Below are 16,964 nucleotides of genomic sequence, written 5' to 3' on the forward strand. Positions count from 1 at the left end.
GAGACAAGAACACGAGGGAGCTACACTTGCCTACGAGGACTACAGGAACAGATACACCGAATAGGAATGGGACAAATTCTCAGCACTAAGGCACAATAGAATCAGTACTAGAGTATGGCTAAAACCTTACTTTACTACAGCATCAAGTGAGGAGTTCACGAGGAGTGTTCCTACGCTCAAAACACTCGGCTACAACATCAGCGAGTTCTGTGGTCAAGAAGCTTCTACCTTAGTGCAGCTGCACACAGCGTTGCTAAAGGAGGGGATTGCAGAGGGCAGGGAGACTTCTATCCTAATTATTATTAAAGGTTGGTTCCTACTCGCTCAACGAAATGGAGTTTTCTTACTCGGTTTATCCCTTTACCTTCACTCTTTGTGAAACTACCGAGATGACACAGTTCTGATGGGAGAAAAGCAGGTGTTGGATGGTGATGCTCGCTGGAGCTGACCAGAAAACCCCTGCTGGTTTGGACAGCGGCCAGTCTAAGCCCCGAAATTTGTGACCAGCATAAGGCATTGATACAAAACCCACCTAAACCACCACATTTAAGAGGGCTTTGGATCAAACACATCCTGAGCTCTGGGGTTTGTGGTTCCACCCGCCAGTTCTCCTGAACTTTAAACAGCTTTACCCCACAGGAAAAAAATCAAGCACAGGTCTAAGACCAAGAGGTTTTAGGCTTAAAATAAGAGTGTTCTGGAGAGTCTTTTCAAACAGGCCCTCGGTACGATCTGCCGCTCGCCCTCAGACAATTTCTGGCACTCGTGGACCTCTGCCATTGTCCTTTGATCCGCTGAGATGCCACGAGTTCAGTCACCACGGACGGCTCTGGCTGAGAAGCCACCCTAGGAGGAAGAAGAGCTCCGATGGAAACCCGCATCCCGCAAATCCGGGCACGGCAAACCCAACGCTGCCAGAACAGTCCGGAAAACCTCTTCCCTCGCCGGAAAGCGCCGGAACGACGGCTGCGGGAGCTGTCCGGCTCCATCCCCTCCGGCGCTACGCGCGGCGCGGACCGGCGGCGGCGGCAGCTCCGCGGGCGAGCGCGGGGCTCATGAGGTTCTCGGTGATGTAGGCCACGAGCAGGCAGATGAAGACGAGCATGACGCAGATGGATCCCCCCACGGCCGTCATGGCCACGACGATGTCCCGCATGGCCGCGGGCTCCACGCGGAACTCCACGCACTGCGCGGGCGGCGCGGGGCGCGGCGGGGCGTAGCGCGGCTGCAGGCACAGGCGGTAGCGCACGCTGCCGTGCGCCTCGGCCAGCAGGTAGTCGCGACATGCGGCGCCCAGCTCCACGCTGTCGCAGGGGAAGCGCGTGTAGGTGCCGTCCCAGGAGCAGTTGAGCGCGAAGCCGCGCAGGGCGGCGTCGGGGCGCGGCGGTCCCCAGTGCCGCAGCCCCCACTGCAGCAGCACGCTGCCGTTCCGCAGCACGTTGGCCACCAGCGCGCCGCCGGCGGAGCGGTGGGCGCGGCAGCCCCGAGCCGCGCACTGGAAGCCGCGGGCCGGCGGGCGGAAGCACAGCCGCGCCCCCGCCGCCGCCGCGCCATCGCCGCCCACCTTGTAGGGGCACCAGGGCTCGTCGGGGTCGCGGTCGGGGTCGGGCTCGGCGCCCCGCGCGACCCCGAGGCACAGCAGGGCGAGCAGCGGCGGCAGCAGGCGGGGCGTGCCGGGCATGCCGGCGGCCGCCGCATGGAGCCCCCCGAGCGCGGGGCCGGCGGACGGGAGCGGGGCGAGCGCGGGCTCCGCAGCCGCCGCGGGGCCGCCAATGGAGAGGCGGCGCCGCCGTTAACTCTCGCCGGGCTGCGGAGCACCCGCCCGCTGCGGCCGCTGGTGGCCGCCCGGCCGCGGCTCTCGGAGCTCCGCACCGCGCACCGAGCGCTCAGACCCCGCGGGGGCGGGCAGGGGGTGCTGAGACCCTGCAAGGGGTGGTTAAAGGGATGGTGAGAACCCGCAAGGGGTGGTTAAGGGGATGGTGAGACCCCACAAAGGGTGGTACAGGGATGCTCAGACCCCACAAGGGCCAGCACGGGAGATGCGCAGCCCCTGCTGTCCCTCCCCCGAGCTCTGCTGTGCCCACCGGGGCTGCTTCCCCCGAGCTTGGGGGGCTCAGTCCTGTGTTGGTCGAGTAGCGGATTTCATTCCATACCAAAAAATATGTGTGGGTGGTTTTTTGTTTTTTGTTTGGTTGGGTTTTTTTTAAATTTGTGGGTTTGACCACGTTTTGCACAGGCTCCTGTTTTAATTTCCACAGAAGACCATAAGCATTTGTCTCTATTTAACCTGTAAAATACAGCAATTCTCACGTTCCGTGGTTGAAACCCCCAGAAATGTGCCTGGGGATGGCCGGGAGGTGCCTCTGTCCCCGGGGGGGACACCGGCAGGGACACGGTCGGTGGCAGGGCTGGGGAAGGTGACAGAGCTCCCCTTCAGCTGATGCAAACCTCCTTCAGAGAAACGGACCTTAATCGGATTTTATTTGATTTTTTAAATAGTGATAACCAGGCTGCTTTAACCTCTCGGCTTTGGGAATTCAGATAAACCCGGCAGGGATGTAACTCAGGAAGAAAGACCCTCCGGAGGTCAGTTGAGAGCAGGGATGACTCTGGGTCTTAGTGCACACCCTGAGACAGAAGGAAAAAGGATTTTCCTCTTCCTGCTGCTCCCCAAATGCCATTTCCTCCTGCAGCAGAGCAGGTTTGCATCCATCCCTGGGATGTGGAGCCAGCAGTTGGTTTTGCAGCACAGGAGGAGACAGCAGTGCTCCATCCCAGCCTTGTGCCATAATTGATGTTCTCTGAGCGACCTTGAGAGCTTTAAATGCGAGTATTGACTTGTCTAAATGTGGGAAGAAAAGAGCTGTGATGAAACGATAATAAAAATACAGACTTAAAACAGTGCTTGAAGATCCTTAGAGCTGTTAAATTGGTAGAAGTTGCTTTAAGTCCTTTTCTGAGTTGCAGAAGAAAAAAATGTGACATTTCTTTTTGTTTATGTTTTTTATCAGGTTTTGCATAGAGTCGTGTTCCAGATTTTATAGCAAAACATAAATATTTATGTTTAACTTGGAAAATAGAATAATTAACATATTACTTTGTTAAAACCCTCAGCAATGTGCCTCAACAGATTGCTGCAGTTCTTCACTGTGTCACCTATTTGGAAACACAAGTTCTGCAGATTTCCATGCGTGTTTTCCTTAAAAACAGACGTTGACTTGTCTTATACAAGTTGAAAATACAACAAAAATAACATCCCAAAGCCAATTTTTATTTCATAGCCTGAAGAAAACTAAATCCAAATCATACCTGGAAGGTGGTGCTTGCATGTACACAAAGTGTGATTTGCAGCAATGTGGAATTTGTGTAAATAATTTTGCTTTCTGATGCATTGAACATGAATGGTTTAACATCAGGACACCTTTTCCTGGTGGAAAAATTGGCTCTTTTCAAATATATGATTCTTAAGGAAATCTTTAATTCAACAATATCCAGTATTATAAGCTACTTCCACATCTCATTTTTAACCAGATTTAATGGGGGTGTCTGCTAGCCTATGGAAAGTTGCCAGAAATCTCTTTTGATACCAGGAGATGTCAATGGGAATGGATGAAAAAAAAATAGGATCAGCATAGAAAAGGATGCTGAAGGTGTAGTTATGGCTTGGAAAAGCCTCAGTTATTGGGGCAGGAAGAGGTGCTGTGCTGCTGAAGGCACTTCTTGGCAAATCTACGGGTGGAATTCCAGCCAGGCTGCAAAACTGGAGATCTGACAGCCCTCCTCAAGACATGTCAGCGTGTTCAGGAAGTGGCTGAAGCCAAACCAAGCAAGTTTTTCCTCCTTTAAACTTTGTGTCCTTCCTCTGGGAGCGATGAGGAGCAGATTGTACTGCGGAGCTGCCATGGTTTCCATGTCCAGGGAGCAGAGCTGGCACCAGCCTCTGGGGTTGCTTGGGATTAACAGCTCACTCTGAGTTCTGCTGGGAGATCCCAGGGTCTGGAGTGTGGGGCAGGGAAGGAAAATGGTTGGCACAGCAGTGAAGGTCCTGAGCCCATCAAAAAAATTGTATCAGCACTGCAGGTTAACTCCACCTTCTCCTGCCCTTTGTGTCCCTGAGCAAAAAACCAATTATTTATCCAAGAGCCAAGCAAGCCCACATGCTTTGGCTTGGTCAGCCTGCCTGTGCTGGCTTTGTGTGAACCTTTTGTCTCATGGTTTGCTCTCTTAGCAATCCATCTGTTTCCTGAGACTTTGTTCTGTGCCCCAGTCTGCAGTAAAGCTCAGCCCATGTCATCACTTCAACACTCAGGCCAGATTCTGAGATCTGCTTTAAGCTGTGAACCCCCAGCAGCATCCCAGATTGCTTTATAGGCTTCCAGACAGACCTAACACCACAGGGTTTTGGATTTTCTGGTTCTCCTCCACTGATTTATTGTCTCCTGGCAGAGGAAAGTGAACTCCTGTTAAAACAGGGGTAACTTCCTATGGGCTAGGCTGTGGAGCACTGACAGCCCACAGCTCCCAATTTATGCAACACTGCTAATTTTAGTCTCAGCTGAACCCCAGGGCAGAGATGGATGCTCTCAGCTGAGGGCAGCATATCACATATGGTTCCTAAAGCATCCTCCAAGCAGGGAGCTTTGCATTTAGGCCTGAGTTGCTCCAGTTCCCTCCAAGTCATAACTTTTTGAGGATTACTCATCCTAAACATGCAAACGCAGAGAATCTGCCTCCTAATTTAGATTATCCTGCAGCCTGAATCAGTGAGCAGCCTCACCCCCACTGGGCTTCTATTTCCAGTGCTTGATTCACTCCAGTGAGGTCTGAACTTCCCTGCTCTGACAGTCCCAGGCGAAGGGAGAGCAGGGAGTGAGTGCAGCAGGCAGGCAGAGCTGTGCCAAAACCAGCTTGGGCACAGAGCTGTGGCTCTGGGGACACGTTCTGTGTGCTCAGGGATCCTGGAGAACAAGAGCATCTCACCAGCCCAGCTGGGAATGGGAGAGAATTTTGATCAGGATGCTCTGAACTCATAACTGCAACCCCAGCTGATCTGCTGGGAACGTGCTATTTATAGAGGAGCAGCCTTGCATCACCCAGCAGGGCTGGCAGGGGAAAGGACTAACACAGCATTAACCATCTCAGGGCATTTTGGGGTGTCTTAAACCTCGCCAGAGTTTTGTGGTGAGCTCCTCGAGCAGCTCTGAGCACCTGGCTAAAAGATAATTTCCTAAACTCTGGCACCTTTGCTTATTCTGCTCCACTCTGCCCCAAAATTCGACTTGCACAGCTGATTGGGCTGGTAAGAAACGCAAGCAGAATAAAAACAAAGAGCCAAAAAGGTCCTATGAAATGTAAATTTCAAGCTCCATTACAGCCAGTGGGAGAAAAAAAAATAATCAATGCTGTCAGAATGAAAAAAGGCTGAGCTTGTTGGGAAATAAATACTGTTTTCCCAAGTGGCTTAAAGTGCTTGCAAAATATGCCGCAAACAAGGGATTAAAAAGAGCTCAACTCATTCAAACAAACAGAGAACAAAGATGCTCTGATTTTTTTCACCAGGTGATGACATTCAGCCACAAAGCTGGGTTGGATGAGTGAGGTCCCAAAGTCTGGGATTTCCAACGTGGTGATGAGGAAGCAGAGAGAGCTCAGACACAGGTCTGCCACAAAGCAGGGTGGGTGACAGCTCTGCCCTGTTTTTATCACTTAAAACATGTCCTGGGCTTTGAGGTATCATGATTAAGCCCATTCTTTAATCTTAAATTCCAGGGATTCCTGTTGACTGTTCCTTCTTTCTCCCTGAGGTCAGCTAAGATGTCCTTTGGAGGCCAAGCAAAGCAGCAGAGGGTTCAATCAACACAAGAAATACCCAATTTACCAATTAAAAAGGAGCAGAATTTACCTTGGCTCCCTGTCAAACGCTGGAAGACTGGAAATAAGGTTGGAATTGCATTAGCTGGGCTGCAAATATTCCTTCTTTCCCATTTCTTTGGCTGTCCCTGTCCCCACCAGGGAGAGCTCAGCAGCCCAGGGTGCAGCAGCAGTGCCAGGGAGGATGCCCAGCGTTCCAGGAGGAGCCCAGCAGGACTGGCACAGCTCAAAACCAAGGAGAGGAGAACCCTGCAAGGTTCTGCTCCGAGTTTCTGCAGGCTCTGTGCACCAAGAAAGGCTCCAGGTGTTTAAATCCCACACACACTGCTGGCCATGGCTGGCTGTCACTCCTGCACTGCTCCAGACAACAGGAAAGTGCCTCTGATTCCCTCCCCACCCTGCTCAGAGGGGAGCACAGCGTGTGTTAAAGAAACACTACTGAGCAAAAGGGTTTATGAAGAGATTTCCTTTGTATTAGAGATCAGTCGAGTGAGTCCAGGGAGCAGCTTGGCACCCCTCAGGGGGTAAAAAACACCCCCCAAAACCAGCCAAAAACCCCCTCTGCGGCTTCAAAAGGGGATGTGGAAAACGAGAGGGCGAAGAACACAGTAAATCAAAAAAGTGCTTCTAAGAAAAGCAGCAGGATAAGATCATTCCCAGTCTGAGAGCTCTCCCAGCTCCTGGAGAGGCAGCAGTGGCTCCACAGCTAAATGGAGTTTTGATCTGCAAACCCCCTGCAAGGTCCTGCAGAGAGTTCCCTCCTCCTGCCTTTGTTGTGGGCAGTGTTTCATGCAGGAGCCAGTTGCCAGGAGGAGTTCCCATCCCCTCGTTCCTGGAGTATCCCCTTGTCCTCCTGCAGCTTTCAGAAGTAGTCATCCTTCTTGCCTCCAGCTCCCTGCATTCCCACACGGTTCCTCCTCTCCTGGACCAGCTCCAGGTCATCGTTGTCATCCACCTCACCTCCGTGATCCTCCTGGGGACACAAAAACAGCCAGCAAGGCAAAATCAGCAAGGGCTGGGGGAGGAAACCCTAAATCACAGCACAGCATGGTGCTCCCGAGGAGAGCTGTGCTGCTGTGCCAGCCCAGCTCTGGAAAGCTGGGAAAACTGGGAAGGATCCACCTCTGCCAGGAGGTGTCATTGGCAGGACACAGAGGTGTTGTCACTATCAGCCTAAAATGTTTTTTAAGCACATTTAATATCCTGGCAGTGCAATGGAACTTTAACATCTCAGCCTGTTGCCTTTGCTGCATGAGGAGCTGATCTGAGGGGCAGAAATCCTATATCCACCATGTTTAAATCCTATATCCACCACACTTAAATCCTTCATCCACCATGTTTAAATCCTACATTGACCACATTTAAATCCTGCACACACCATATTTATATCCTACATCCATCATGTTTAAATCCTACATCCACCATGTTTAAACCCTATATCCACCACACTTAAATCCTATATCCACCACATTTAAATCCTACATCCACCACCTTTAAACCCCACATCCACCACGTTTAAATCCTACATCCATCATGTTTAAACCCTACATCCACCATATTTAAATCCTATATCCACCACATTTAAATTCTATATCCACCACATTTATATCCTACATCCACCACATTTAAACCCTACATCCACCACATTTAAACCCTACATCCACCACGTTTAAATCCTACATCCATCATGTTTAAACCCTACATCCACCATATTTAAATCCTATATCCACCATATTTAAACCCTACATCCATCATGTTTAAATCCCACATCCACCACATTTAAACCCTACATCCACCACATTTAAACCCTACATCCACCACATTTAAATCCCAGATCTGGCTCCCCAGAAGCTGAGTCCTGCCCAGCTCCTGGCTCCCAGCACCCCCAGGGGACACCCCACCAGAGAGGGAAAGAGGAAGAACCTTGGTGTCGTACAATTTCTTGCTCCTGATCGTCCTGGTAGTCATCCAGAGGGTCTTCCCTGGCCTTGGCAGCTCTGCCAGCATCCTGAAAAACACAGCCAGACCCTGCTGAGTGCCCCAATCCTGCTCCCAATCCCCACCAGGGATTTGGAAATTTGCATCTGGAAATCTGGGCTGCACTGGGGAGCAGAGGGACAATCAGGAAACCCAAACTCCATTTATTTCTCCACCCAATCTCTTTTCCCACCTGCTGGCAGCTCTTTCCACTTGGAGACAGAGGTTTCTCCTGCAGCAGGAGGGCCTCAGGGCTGTTGCCTCAAGCCCCAGGACTCAGGGAAACTTTGAGTTATTTAGGGTTGAGCTTTAGGGAGAGCAGCACAGCCAGATCTGAACGCCAGGTATTTATGTCACTAATTCTTTCCACATTCTCACTGATCTCAAAGAGGTGTTGCTCTGTTGGTGCCAGCAGCTCTCTCTCAATTGATTTCATTGGCCTGGATTGCTTTTTTTCTTTCTCAATCCCACTATTAATCATGATTCTAGAGCCTGACAGATAAAACACTCCTTTTTTCTTCTTTTTTTTTTTTTGAAAAACAAGCAACGTTCAGCTGCTTGTCAAAACAAATGAACATTTCCCTGATGCAGAGCCTGGCTTCAGGCAGCAAGAAACACTTGGTGAAATAAATGGATTCCATCTGCAAGGAGGCAAACAGGGAGGCAGAGCTCTCACGTGGTGTCACTGCTGCCAGGAGCCTCAGACAGGCTGCACTGACCAGAACCTGAGCACACACTCCATTGTTGTCCCTGGCTTTGCTCCCAAGGCCATGAGAAATCCCAGTTCTCTGCAGGAACAGCTGGGAGTGAGCCATTCTCTAGTCCATGTTTTTTCCAGCTGGGAAGGTGCTGGAAATGCCAGGGGGCATTTCAACAAGGTGAGAGAGGGTGAGGCCAGAAACTGCCAAAGGACTTTCTCCTGCCACACCCTCCCAGTGGGGTTATAGATCCTCCCATGGATTCTCCCAGTGGGGTTATGGATCTTCCCAGTGGGGTTATGATCCTCCCAGTGGGGTTATGATCCTCCCAGTGGGGTTGTGGATCTTCCCAGTGAGGTTATGATCTTCCCAGTGGGGTTAGGGATCCTCCCAGTGAGGTTATGATCCACCCAGTGGGGTTATGGATCCTCCCAGTGGGGTTATGATGCTCCCAGTGGGATTATGCATCCTCTCAGTGGGGTTATGATGCCCCCAGTGGGGTTAAAGATCTTCCCAGTGGGGTTATGGATCTTCCCAGTGGGGTTATGATCCACCCAGTGGGGTTATGGATCTTCCCAGTGAGGTTATGATCCACCCAGTGGGGTTATGGATCCCTCCAGGAATGTGATGCTTCCCTTTGAGTCCCTAAACTCTCTGCCCACCCCATGCCCAGCTGGGCACCCTTCCCTGGCCCTGCTGGTTGTCCCCATGTCCCTCACCTTCAGTGGCTTCTCCTTTGACTCCTCCTTCACGCTGGGCTCCTTGAACTTCTCCGAGCCTCCCACCTTCTCCTCAAAGTCAGGTCTCTCCAGCTCAGCCTCCTCAAACTCATCCTCCCCCTGGTTGTTGGGGTCCTGGGCAGGATCTGCAGCATCATCTGGCATCTGGACAAGAAGAGGAAGAAATTTCTTGCAAGAAATCCCTGGTTTGCTATTCCCCCAGGAGGCAGAAAGATGTTTTCCCCAGCAGCAGGAGTGCTGGCCTGGAGCACTGGGTTGCACCTCTCCAAGGCTGGGAGTGTTTGTTAAAAAAACCCCAAACCAGGCTTTGTTATCCCTCTGAGTCCCTCCAGATCCAAGGAGTTTGGAGTTGCACATTATACACATTATGGTGACTATTTGGATTCTTATTCCAAGCCAGAGCTGCATCCAGATGGAACAGGGCAGCAGTGCTGCTGCCTTTTGGCTGGTTTTAGGATTGTGATGGTTACAGGGGTAAAAGGGTTTTATTTTGGTATTTCAATAGGATTTTAGGTGCACAGCTCTTCAAAGGTGGAATATGCCAAGATGTACAAACTGTATAATGTGTATGCAATTTTCATGGGCTTTGCAAATCTGTCCAGAATTTCGTAATAAGAAACTTAATAAATGAAGTAATGTCTCTCTTATTTTAAGAATTTCTCTCCAAATGAGGCTAGAGCCCAGTTTACAAAATCTGTTCCAGAGAGAAGGTTTCAACCAAGGTTGAGCCCTCGAGTTTTTGATAGCATAGAACTCTCTGGCTTTTTGCTGTGAATGTTTGGTCTTTCTGCTTTGCAGAATTCTAAAACTAAGTTAGAATATCAGACTACAAAAATTACAAGTATGCAGGTTAAGGGTACAGAAGTATACAAAAGGGTATATAAAAAAGAAAGGCAAAAATTATCAGGCAGCAGTACTTTTCAAGGCCAGGGGCTTGGAGCACCCTGGGATAGTGGGAGGTGTCCTTGACCATGGGATGGGGTGGGATTGAAGGGATAATGGGATGGGATAATGGGATGGGATAATGGGATTTAAGGTCCCTTCCATCCCATTCCATGGTTTGATGATGCTGTGGTTACTTACCATGGGTTCCTGGACAACAGCTTCTTTCTGTGAGGGCAGATTCTCCTCCCTCTCGATCACTCCTGCATCTGCAAGGGACAGGGACAGGGACAGGGACAGGGACAGTCAGTGGGGTCTCCTTAAAGCCACTGTCCCCAGTTTGGTGCTTTGTCTCCACCAAGGCTCTGGGTGTGCAGAGGAATTCAATGAAACAATCATTTCCATACCCATTTCCAGCTCCTCCTCATCTGCCCTCTCCTTCTCTGCTGCCTGCTCTGCCCCTCTCCTGGGGCTGGGGGGCTCAGGGCTGCCTCTCTGCACCTCCTGCCCAGCCTGGGGGGCAAAGGGAGGGTTTTTGGGGTACCCAGGTGCTTGTTGCTCGTCCATCTGGGCGTTCACCTTGCTCACAATGTCCTTCCAGCTGTAATCAGACAGAATCCCTGCCTCAGTGCATATTCCAAAAAGACATTTCACACTGGCAAGCAGAGAAAAAAATACTCCAACACATGCAGAAGTTTGGCTTAATTTAAGGTTTTTTGGGTCAAAACGAGCAGGTTGTATTAATTACTGTGATATCTGCCTGAGAGAGAACATTTCATATCCCACATAGTACAAAATCAGTTCTGCTTTATAAATACAGTTTATTGGAGAGCTGCCTTAATATCATTCATGTGACAATGACATCCTCACAGCAATAAACTCCAGTTCTGAATAGATTCTTACTCACGCCTCACACATACCCAAACACACACATCTGAGGGCTTAAAAATGTCAAAACCACAAGTCCTATTTATTGTTCCAACTTCGTGGAAAATGAAGATGCTACTCAAGTAAAATGGATGCTTCTCAAATACCTAAATAGCTTTAGTCAGGGGCAGTTCCAGAAGCAAAGAAGGGATGAAATCCCAGTGATAGGGACTCAAAAATAAGTGAAGCCAAACCTTTGAACCCCAATAAGTTGCAGCAGCTCCAAGCAGGATGACTGCTCACTCCAGCCTGTCCTCTACATGAGATTTAAAAATCCATTTGCAGTTTTTAACTGCTGGAAAGGACAAGTGGCCTTAGCTTTGGCAGCCTTTTGAGCCAGCAAACAAACCCTTGGTGAGGAAAATCACAATCAGCTCTCAGCTGGGATTTCCCCATTGTAAAATCCTCAACATTTTGGCCACCAAGAGCTCATCTGGAACTTGCTGGTCAGAGGCAGCAATTTTGGATGTGGAGCTCTTTTTGTGCTTTGCTGCAGCCTCGTGTTGCTCTTGGCTCTGCCAGGCTTGGGTTTTGTGCTCCTTATCACCAATCTCAGGCCGTGTCAACAACACCCTCCAACTGCTCTGGAATTCCTCGGTGAGAGCTCCAGGGAAAGCAAAGCACACCAAACACCCCAGGATGGCTGAAATCCCTCCCCAAACAAACCAATATTTGCATTTTCCCTCTCACACGCTGACAGGAACCTGGCTGGGCTCTGCCTGGCTGAGGAAAGCTCACAACCTCACCCTCAGTCGGGGTGAGGACATCAAAAAACCAGAATATCCCCTGAGCTGTTTCTGCTGTGTCCCTGCAGATGTGATTTATCACAGCAGTTTGGGGACGACGTGGCTGTTTAAAGAAATAAGCAAAGCCCAGTCTCTGCCCTGGAAAGGCCACGGGTTAAGTGAAGAGACAAAAATAGAAGAGAAGAAAGGGCAGGATTAGGCTGAGGCTAGAATGAAATCCAGAAGTTTCCTCTGTAGATAAAACAGAGATGAAATCCTGTTTGCCCCAATAAAGTGAACAGACATGACCTGCACACACCCAGGGGATAAATAACTGAGAGGAGGAAGCACTATTTTCAGAGCCACTTTTTGGACAGTGGCCAGACTTTGATGAATTGCAGCCACAGAGAGACATTTTTCTTCCTTTTTGCAAAACAGAGCAGTCTCCTGCAAGTGCTGCTGAGACAATGAGCTCCTTCCCCTGTGTCTGTACAGCATCCAGGCTGCCAGCAAGTCCAGCCTGACCAGTAATGATGCCTGAAACAGCCTTACCTGAAACAGGCCAGGCAAAGTTAGGAGAACAAAAAGCAGATTAATTTATTAAAGGCCTTTAATGTACATTTTGGGTAGACAAAGCCAACTTGAGAGGCTGCACTCAGAATGGACACTGAGTTATGAGTTTTTCATATTTTACAAGTTCTGTCTGTTAACATATCAGCCTCAATTCTCCAATTACACCTGCAGGTAATGATGTCAAACACCCCAAACCTGCTCTCCCCAGTTCACTGTTGGTTACATATTTTGGGGCTCTGAGGCAGCAAAGTGTTGGATTTTCCAACTGAGAGGAACTGCTTTGCCTAAAACGCTGGGAACAGAAGTTTTAGCACTTTATATGGAGCCTAGAGCTGCACACCAAACCTACAGATACACGAAAAATAGAAGCTAAAAACCCTTCAGGCATCACTAACACACCAAGGAAAAGCTGCTCCTCCAACCACCCTGCAAGCAGAGCCACAACAAACACAACAGAGACACCAGGACTGCCTGTCCAGCACCTCCACCCCAAACACTGAGAGCAGAAGGAACTCTGTGCCACCAACCTCTGCATTTGCCCCTGTCTGTCCCCTGCTGAGTGGGGGTTGTCTGGAATTGGGGGTTTTTCTGCTGGAGAAGGTTGTCTTGGCTCAGCCAGGGCCAGCCCAGGAGCCTGGCTCTCCTCGTGGCTCCTCACCTGGATTCGCATCACCATCTTCACATCCTGCAGAGAGAACACCTGGGATGGCAAACAGCCCCAGATCTGGACAGGTCTGTGGGCTAGAAAATCCTTTCTCAAAGGATAAAGATTCACAAGTGCTCCAGAATGAATCTACACTCCTGCCCACCCTGCAGTTGAAAGCTCCTCCTTTAATAGAGCCTAAAAGGAATAATTTAGGTCCTACGTGACCCAAGCTTGTCTTGGTAAGGTGAATCTCCAAAAGAGGAGCAACAAAACTACCTCTAAAAACCTCCACACGTTGGCATTACTGTAATTACAGCCCAGCCACGCTGCAATTATTGCCTTTTTTTAGAGATTGGCTGCCCAGAACTCCCTCTGCATCACCCCAGGAGGCTCAGGGGTGCTGCTTTTATGCTTTTATGCTTTAATTTACTCAGCAGAAGAACCCCTGAGCCTGGCAATGAAACCACCTCCAGCGTGCACAGAGCCTGAGACTCAATGCCAGCCCAACCCACGTGCACAGCACCCCAAATTCCAGAATTCTGAGCTCCCACAAGCCCAGGCTGCACAAAACCAGTATGAAAATGCAGAACCTACTGGGTTCCCGTTGGGCAGGCTGTTCATGGTGCGGGTGAACCTGACCACATGGTTGTCCCCATGGCGAGCTGGCCAGGCTGGCACAGCCTCTGGCAAAGAGTTGGCATCCTGGGCTGGGGCTGGCTGGGTGAAGGACACGTGTGGCTGTGGCTTGGGGACATCGTGGCTGTAGGATCCCTGTCCTGCTGCAGGCCCTGGGGATGGCAGGGAGTTCCTGGCTGGGTGGTTGTCCTGGCTGAGCTGGAAAACCTGCAGGGAAGGAGGGAAAGAAAGGAAAAGGAAAAGGGAAAGGGAAAGGGAAAGGAAAGGAGAAAGAAAAGGGAGAGGGAGAGGGAGAGGGAGAGGGAGAGGGAGAGGGAGAGGGAGAGGAAAGGAGAAAGGAAAGGGAAAGGGAAAGGGAAAGGGAAAGGGAAAGGGAAAGGGAAAAGGAAAAGGAAAAGAGAAAGGAAAAGAGAAAGGAAAGGAGAAAAGAAAGGAGAAAGGAAAGGAGAAAGGAAAGGAGAAAGGAAAGGGAAAGGAAGCAAACTCTCAATTTGGAGGGATCTGGGCTTGTTTCCCAAGCTCCAGCAGCCCTGCAGGACGCTGCTCCATGGCTTTTCCTGGGAATACCACACCTTCTGCCTGGCTGGCTGCAGCTGGCTGCTGGCTGCCACCACGGGCTGCTGCCCCTTCCCAGCTCCTCCTCCTCCTCCTCTCAAGCCTGGCATCTTCTGGAGAGCTTCCTTGAGCTGCCTGAACTCTTCCATCTGAGCCTGAGGGGATGAGAAGGACAGAGAGAAACCTCACATGGGGTCAAACATCTCCCTGCTGGACACTCCTGATTTGGTTGGCACAGGAACGCTCTGAGGAAAAGATGTATTTTATGCATATGAAAGGTTGGAGAAAATCCACAACCATCCATGACAAACCCAGATTTCCCTCCAGATTTCTGTATTTCCCCCTTTACCAATCTTGCCTCTGATTTTATTGCCCCTTTTCTGCTGAGCTGTTGCACTGATCCTTCCCCTGATGCTACTCAGTGCAGGAGCCATTGATTAACTCATTCCTTGGCACAGGAATTGCATCCTGGCTCTTAGCTGAGCCTCCTGCTCCTCCTGAACCTCCAGGTCAGCTTATTTCCCTCCAGTGGAGGCATTTCTGCCTGGATGTGCTCATCCCAGCAGGGCTGACAATAATTGCCATAATCCCACTTGACAATCCAATTTACTTCGCAGGACAAAGGAAAATAAATTCTCCCAAACTGGGTAAGAAAATGCAACACTCCTCTCTCTCTCTCTCCTGCAGCTTCTTTCTTTCATCTCCAAGCCTGAAAGGGAAGGCTTGAAAAAGCCACTCAGGAAAAGCTCCTCATTTCCACCCTGGTTATTTATAGGAAATGGAAGGGGGGAGATCTTTTCATGTGCTTGCCAGGGTACCTGGAAATGAACCAAATTAGGGACTGGGCAGAGCAGGAAAGCTTCCAAGCAGCGAGCAAAGTTTAGCAGGAAATTAATTCCTGAGCAGGCTCTGTTGATTTCAGTTCTTCCCCCTGAAATGTGACCTTAAAATGAACATGGAAAACAAAACAAACCCCCAAAAAAACCCTCAGCAAAGCAAACATAAAAGGAACAGGGAAAAGGCAGCCAAGATGAGTTCCTGGGATATGAACTTGTAGGAAACTTCCAGGCAGAATAAGCCAGATGGATGCAAAACTTGTTCCCATCAGTTCACCATCACTGGGAAATATTTGGGATGAGGGGAGGTGACAGGAGGAATTCCAGGGTTGGGAATTCAGGGACTTTGTGCAGCAAACCTGTTTGTTCAGCTGCTGGGAGAGATTGCAGGCTGGGGAATTGTACAGAATGGATCCAGAGATTTACAGAATGGATCCACAGATTTACAGAATGGATCCAGAGATTTACAGAATGGATCCAGAGATTTACAGAATGGATCCAGAGATTTACAGAATGGAGCCACAGATTTACAGAATGGAGCCACAGATTTACAGAATGGATCCAGAGATTTACAGAATGGATCCACAGATTTACAGAATGGATCCACAGATTTACAGAATGGATCCAGAGATTTACAGAATGGATCCACACTGCCAGCACTGCCTGAGCCAACTCACCACTCTGGAGCACAGCTGCTCCAGGATTCATGATTTAGGGAATATTAATGGGAATGCACAGCTGATCCAGGATTCATGATTTAGGGAATATTAATGGGAATGCACAGCTGATCCAGGATTCATGATTTAGGGAATATTAATGGGAATGCAGACCCAGCTGATCCAGGATTCCTGATTTAGGGAATATTAATGGGAATGCAGTCGCAGCTGATCCAGGATTCATGATTTAGGGAATATTTGATGGGAATGCAGACCCAGCTGATCCAGGATTCATGATTTAGGGAATATTAATTGGAATGCAGTCACAGCTGATCCCAGGATTCATGATTTAGGGAATATCTGATGGGAATGCAGACCCAGCTGATCCAGGATTCATGATTTAGGGAATATTTGATGGGAGTGCAGACCCAGCTGATCCAGGATTCATGATTTAGGGAATATTAATGGAAATGCAGACCCAGCTGATCCAGGATTCATGATTTAGGGAATATTAATGGGAATGCAGACCCAGCTGCTCCAGGATTCATGATTTAGGGAATATTAATGGGAATGCAGACCCCAGGGGGTTACCTGGGCACTGAGGAGCTGTGAGTGAACCTCCTGGTGAGCCTTCCTGAGCAGCTTGCTCTCTTCTCTCAGTTTGAGCACTGTGTCTGCAGGAGAAGAAGGAATTTACCTCAAAGAGCTGTTTTTGCACCCAGAGCATCTCCCTTTCTCACCACAAACTCCTCTTGACCTCCCAGATTTACAATTTGTGAATTACAAATGTACAAAAAAATACAAATTACATCATTCCTTCCAGCATTCCCAGGAATTCCTTCTCTCTCCACTCCTTGCTAACTCTCAGCTCAGCTTCTCGCTGTGTTTGTGAGATTTTCATTCTGTTAATAATAGGAACTCAGATTGCTGAGTTCAGACAGTTTGATTTTTGATTTCCCTTCCCCCTTGAAGAGCAGGGGGAGCAGAAAGTCAGGGGGAACTGGAAGGGTAAGGAATAAACTCCTGAGCTCACAGATTTTCTGCTCCTGCACAGAAAAGTCTCTTGATGGCACAAACAAAAAAAAAAACAAAAAAAAAAAAACAAAACAAAAAAACCCCCAAAAAACCCCCAAAAAACCCACAAAAAACCCCACTAACCACCAAACAAAAAAGAAAAAAAAAACCAAACAAAAAAAAAAAAACCTCGACCCACTTAGAGCAAACAATCAAGGGACAGCTCTG

General features: G+C 49.4%; 2 protein-coding genes across 5 annotated transcripts in view; both read right to left on the minus strand.

The window, feature by feature from the left end:
* Positions 1-992: 992 nt before the first annotated feature.
* FNDC10 (fibronectin type III domain containing 10) lies at positions 993-1,798 on the minus strand. The gene has a single exon (XM_085079984.1). It carries the CDS (start codon positions 1,679-1,681, stop codon positions 1,001-1,003), a length of 681 nt encoding a protein of 226 aa, XP_084936110.1. The 5' UTR covers positions 1,682-1,798; the 3' UTR covers positions 993-1,000.
* A 1,452-nt stretch (positions 1,799-3,250) lies between these two features.
* The window catches only part of LOC146428239 (uncharacterized), a 28,027-nt gene continuing 14,313 nt past the window's right edge, over positions 3,251-16,964 (minus strand). The window contains exons 6-15 of one of the 4 annotated variants that reach the window (XR_014856168.1): positions 16,314-16,396; positions 14,248-14,385; positions 13,634-13,882; positions 12,921-13,078; positions 10,576-10,769; positions 10,370-10,437; positions 9,266-9,430; positions 7,808-7,879; positions 5,903-6,844; positions 3,251-3,996 (exon numbers count right to left, since the gene is read on the minus strand). Coding sequence is in view for 3 of the 4 variants with exons in the window: in XM_085080284.1 (XP_084936410.1) it covers positions 6,734-6,844; positions 7,808-7,879; positions 9,266-9,430; positions 10,370-10,437; positions 10,576-10,769; positions 12,921-13,078; positions 13,634-13,882; positions 14,248-14,385; positions 16,314-16,396 (1,238 nt within the window). In the remaining variant the exon portion in view is untranslated. Of the gene's footprint in view, positions 6,845-7,794; positions 7,880-9,265; positions 9,431-10,369; positions 10,438-10,575; positions 10,770-12,920; positions 13,079-13,633; positions 13,883-14,247; positions 14,386-16,313; positions 16,397-16,964 lie in introns of all 4 variants that reach the window. The other 3 variants (XM_085080286.1, XM_085080284.1, XM_085080285.1) reach the window with 3 other exon arrangements.

The sequence above is a fragment of the Lichenostomus cassidix genome, chromosome 21 (assembly GCF_008360975.1).
Source record: "Lichenostomus cassidix isolate B80296 chromosome 21, HeHo_3.0, whole genome shotgun sequence".
Taxonomy (NCBI): domain Eukaryota; kingdom Metazoa; phylum Chordata; class Aves; order Passeriformes; family Meliphagidae; genus Lichenostomus; species Lichenostomus cassidix.

Bases quoted from the DNA above. Each gene is read 5' to 3' on its own strand.
- FNDC10 (XM_085079984.1), bottom strand. From the start codon at position 1,681: ATGCCCGGCACGCCCCGCCTGCTGCCGCCGCTGCTCGCCCTGCTGTGC.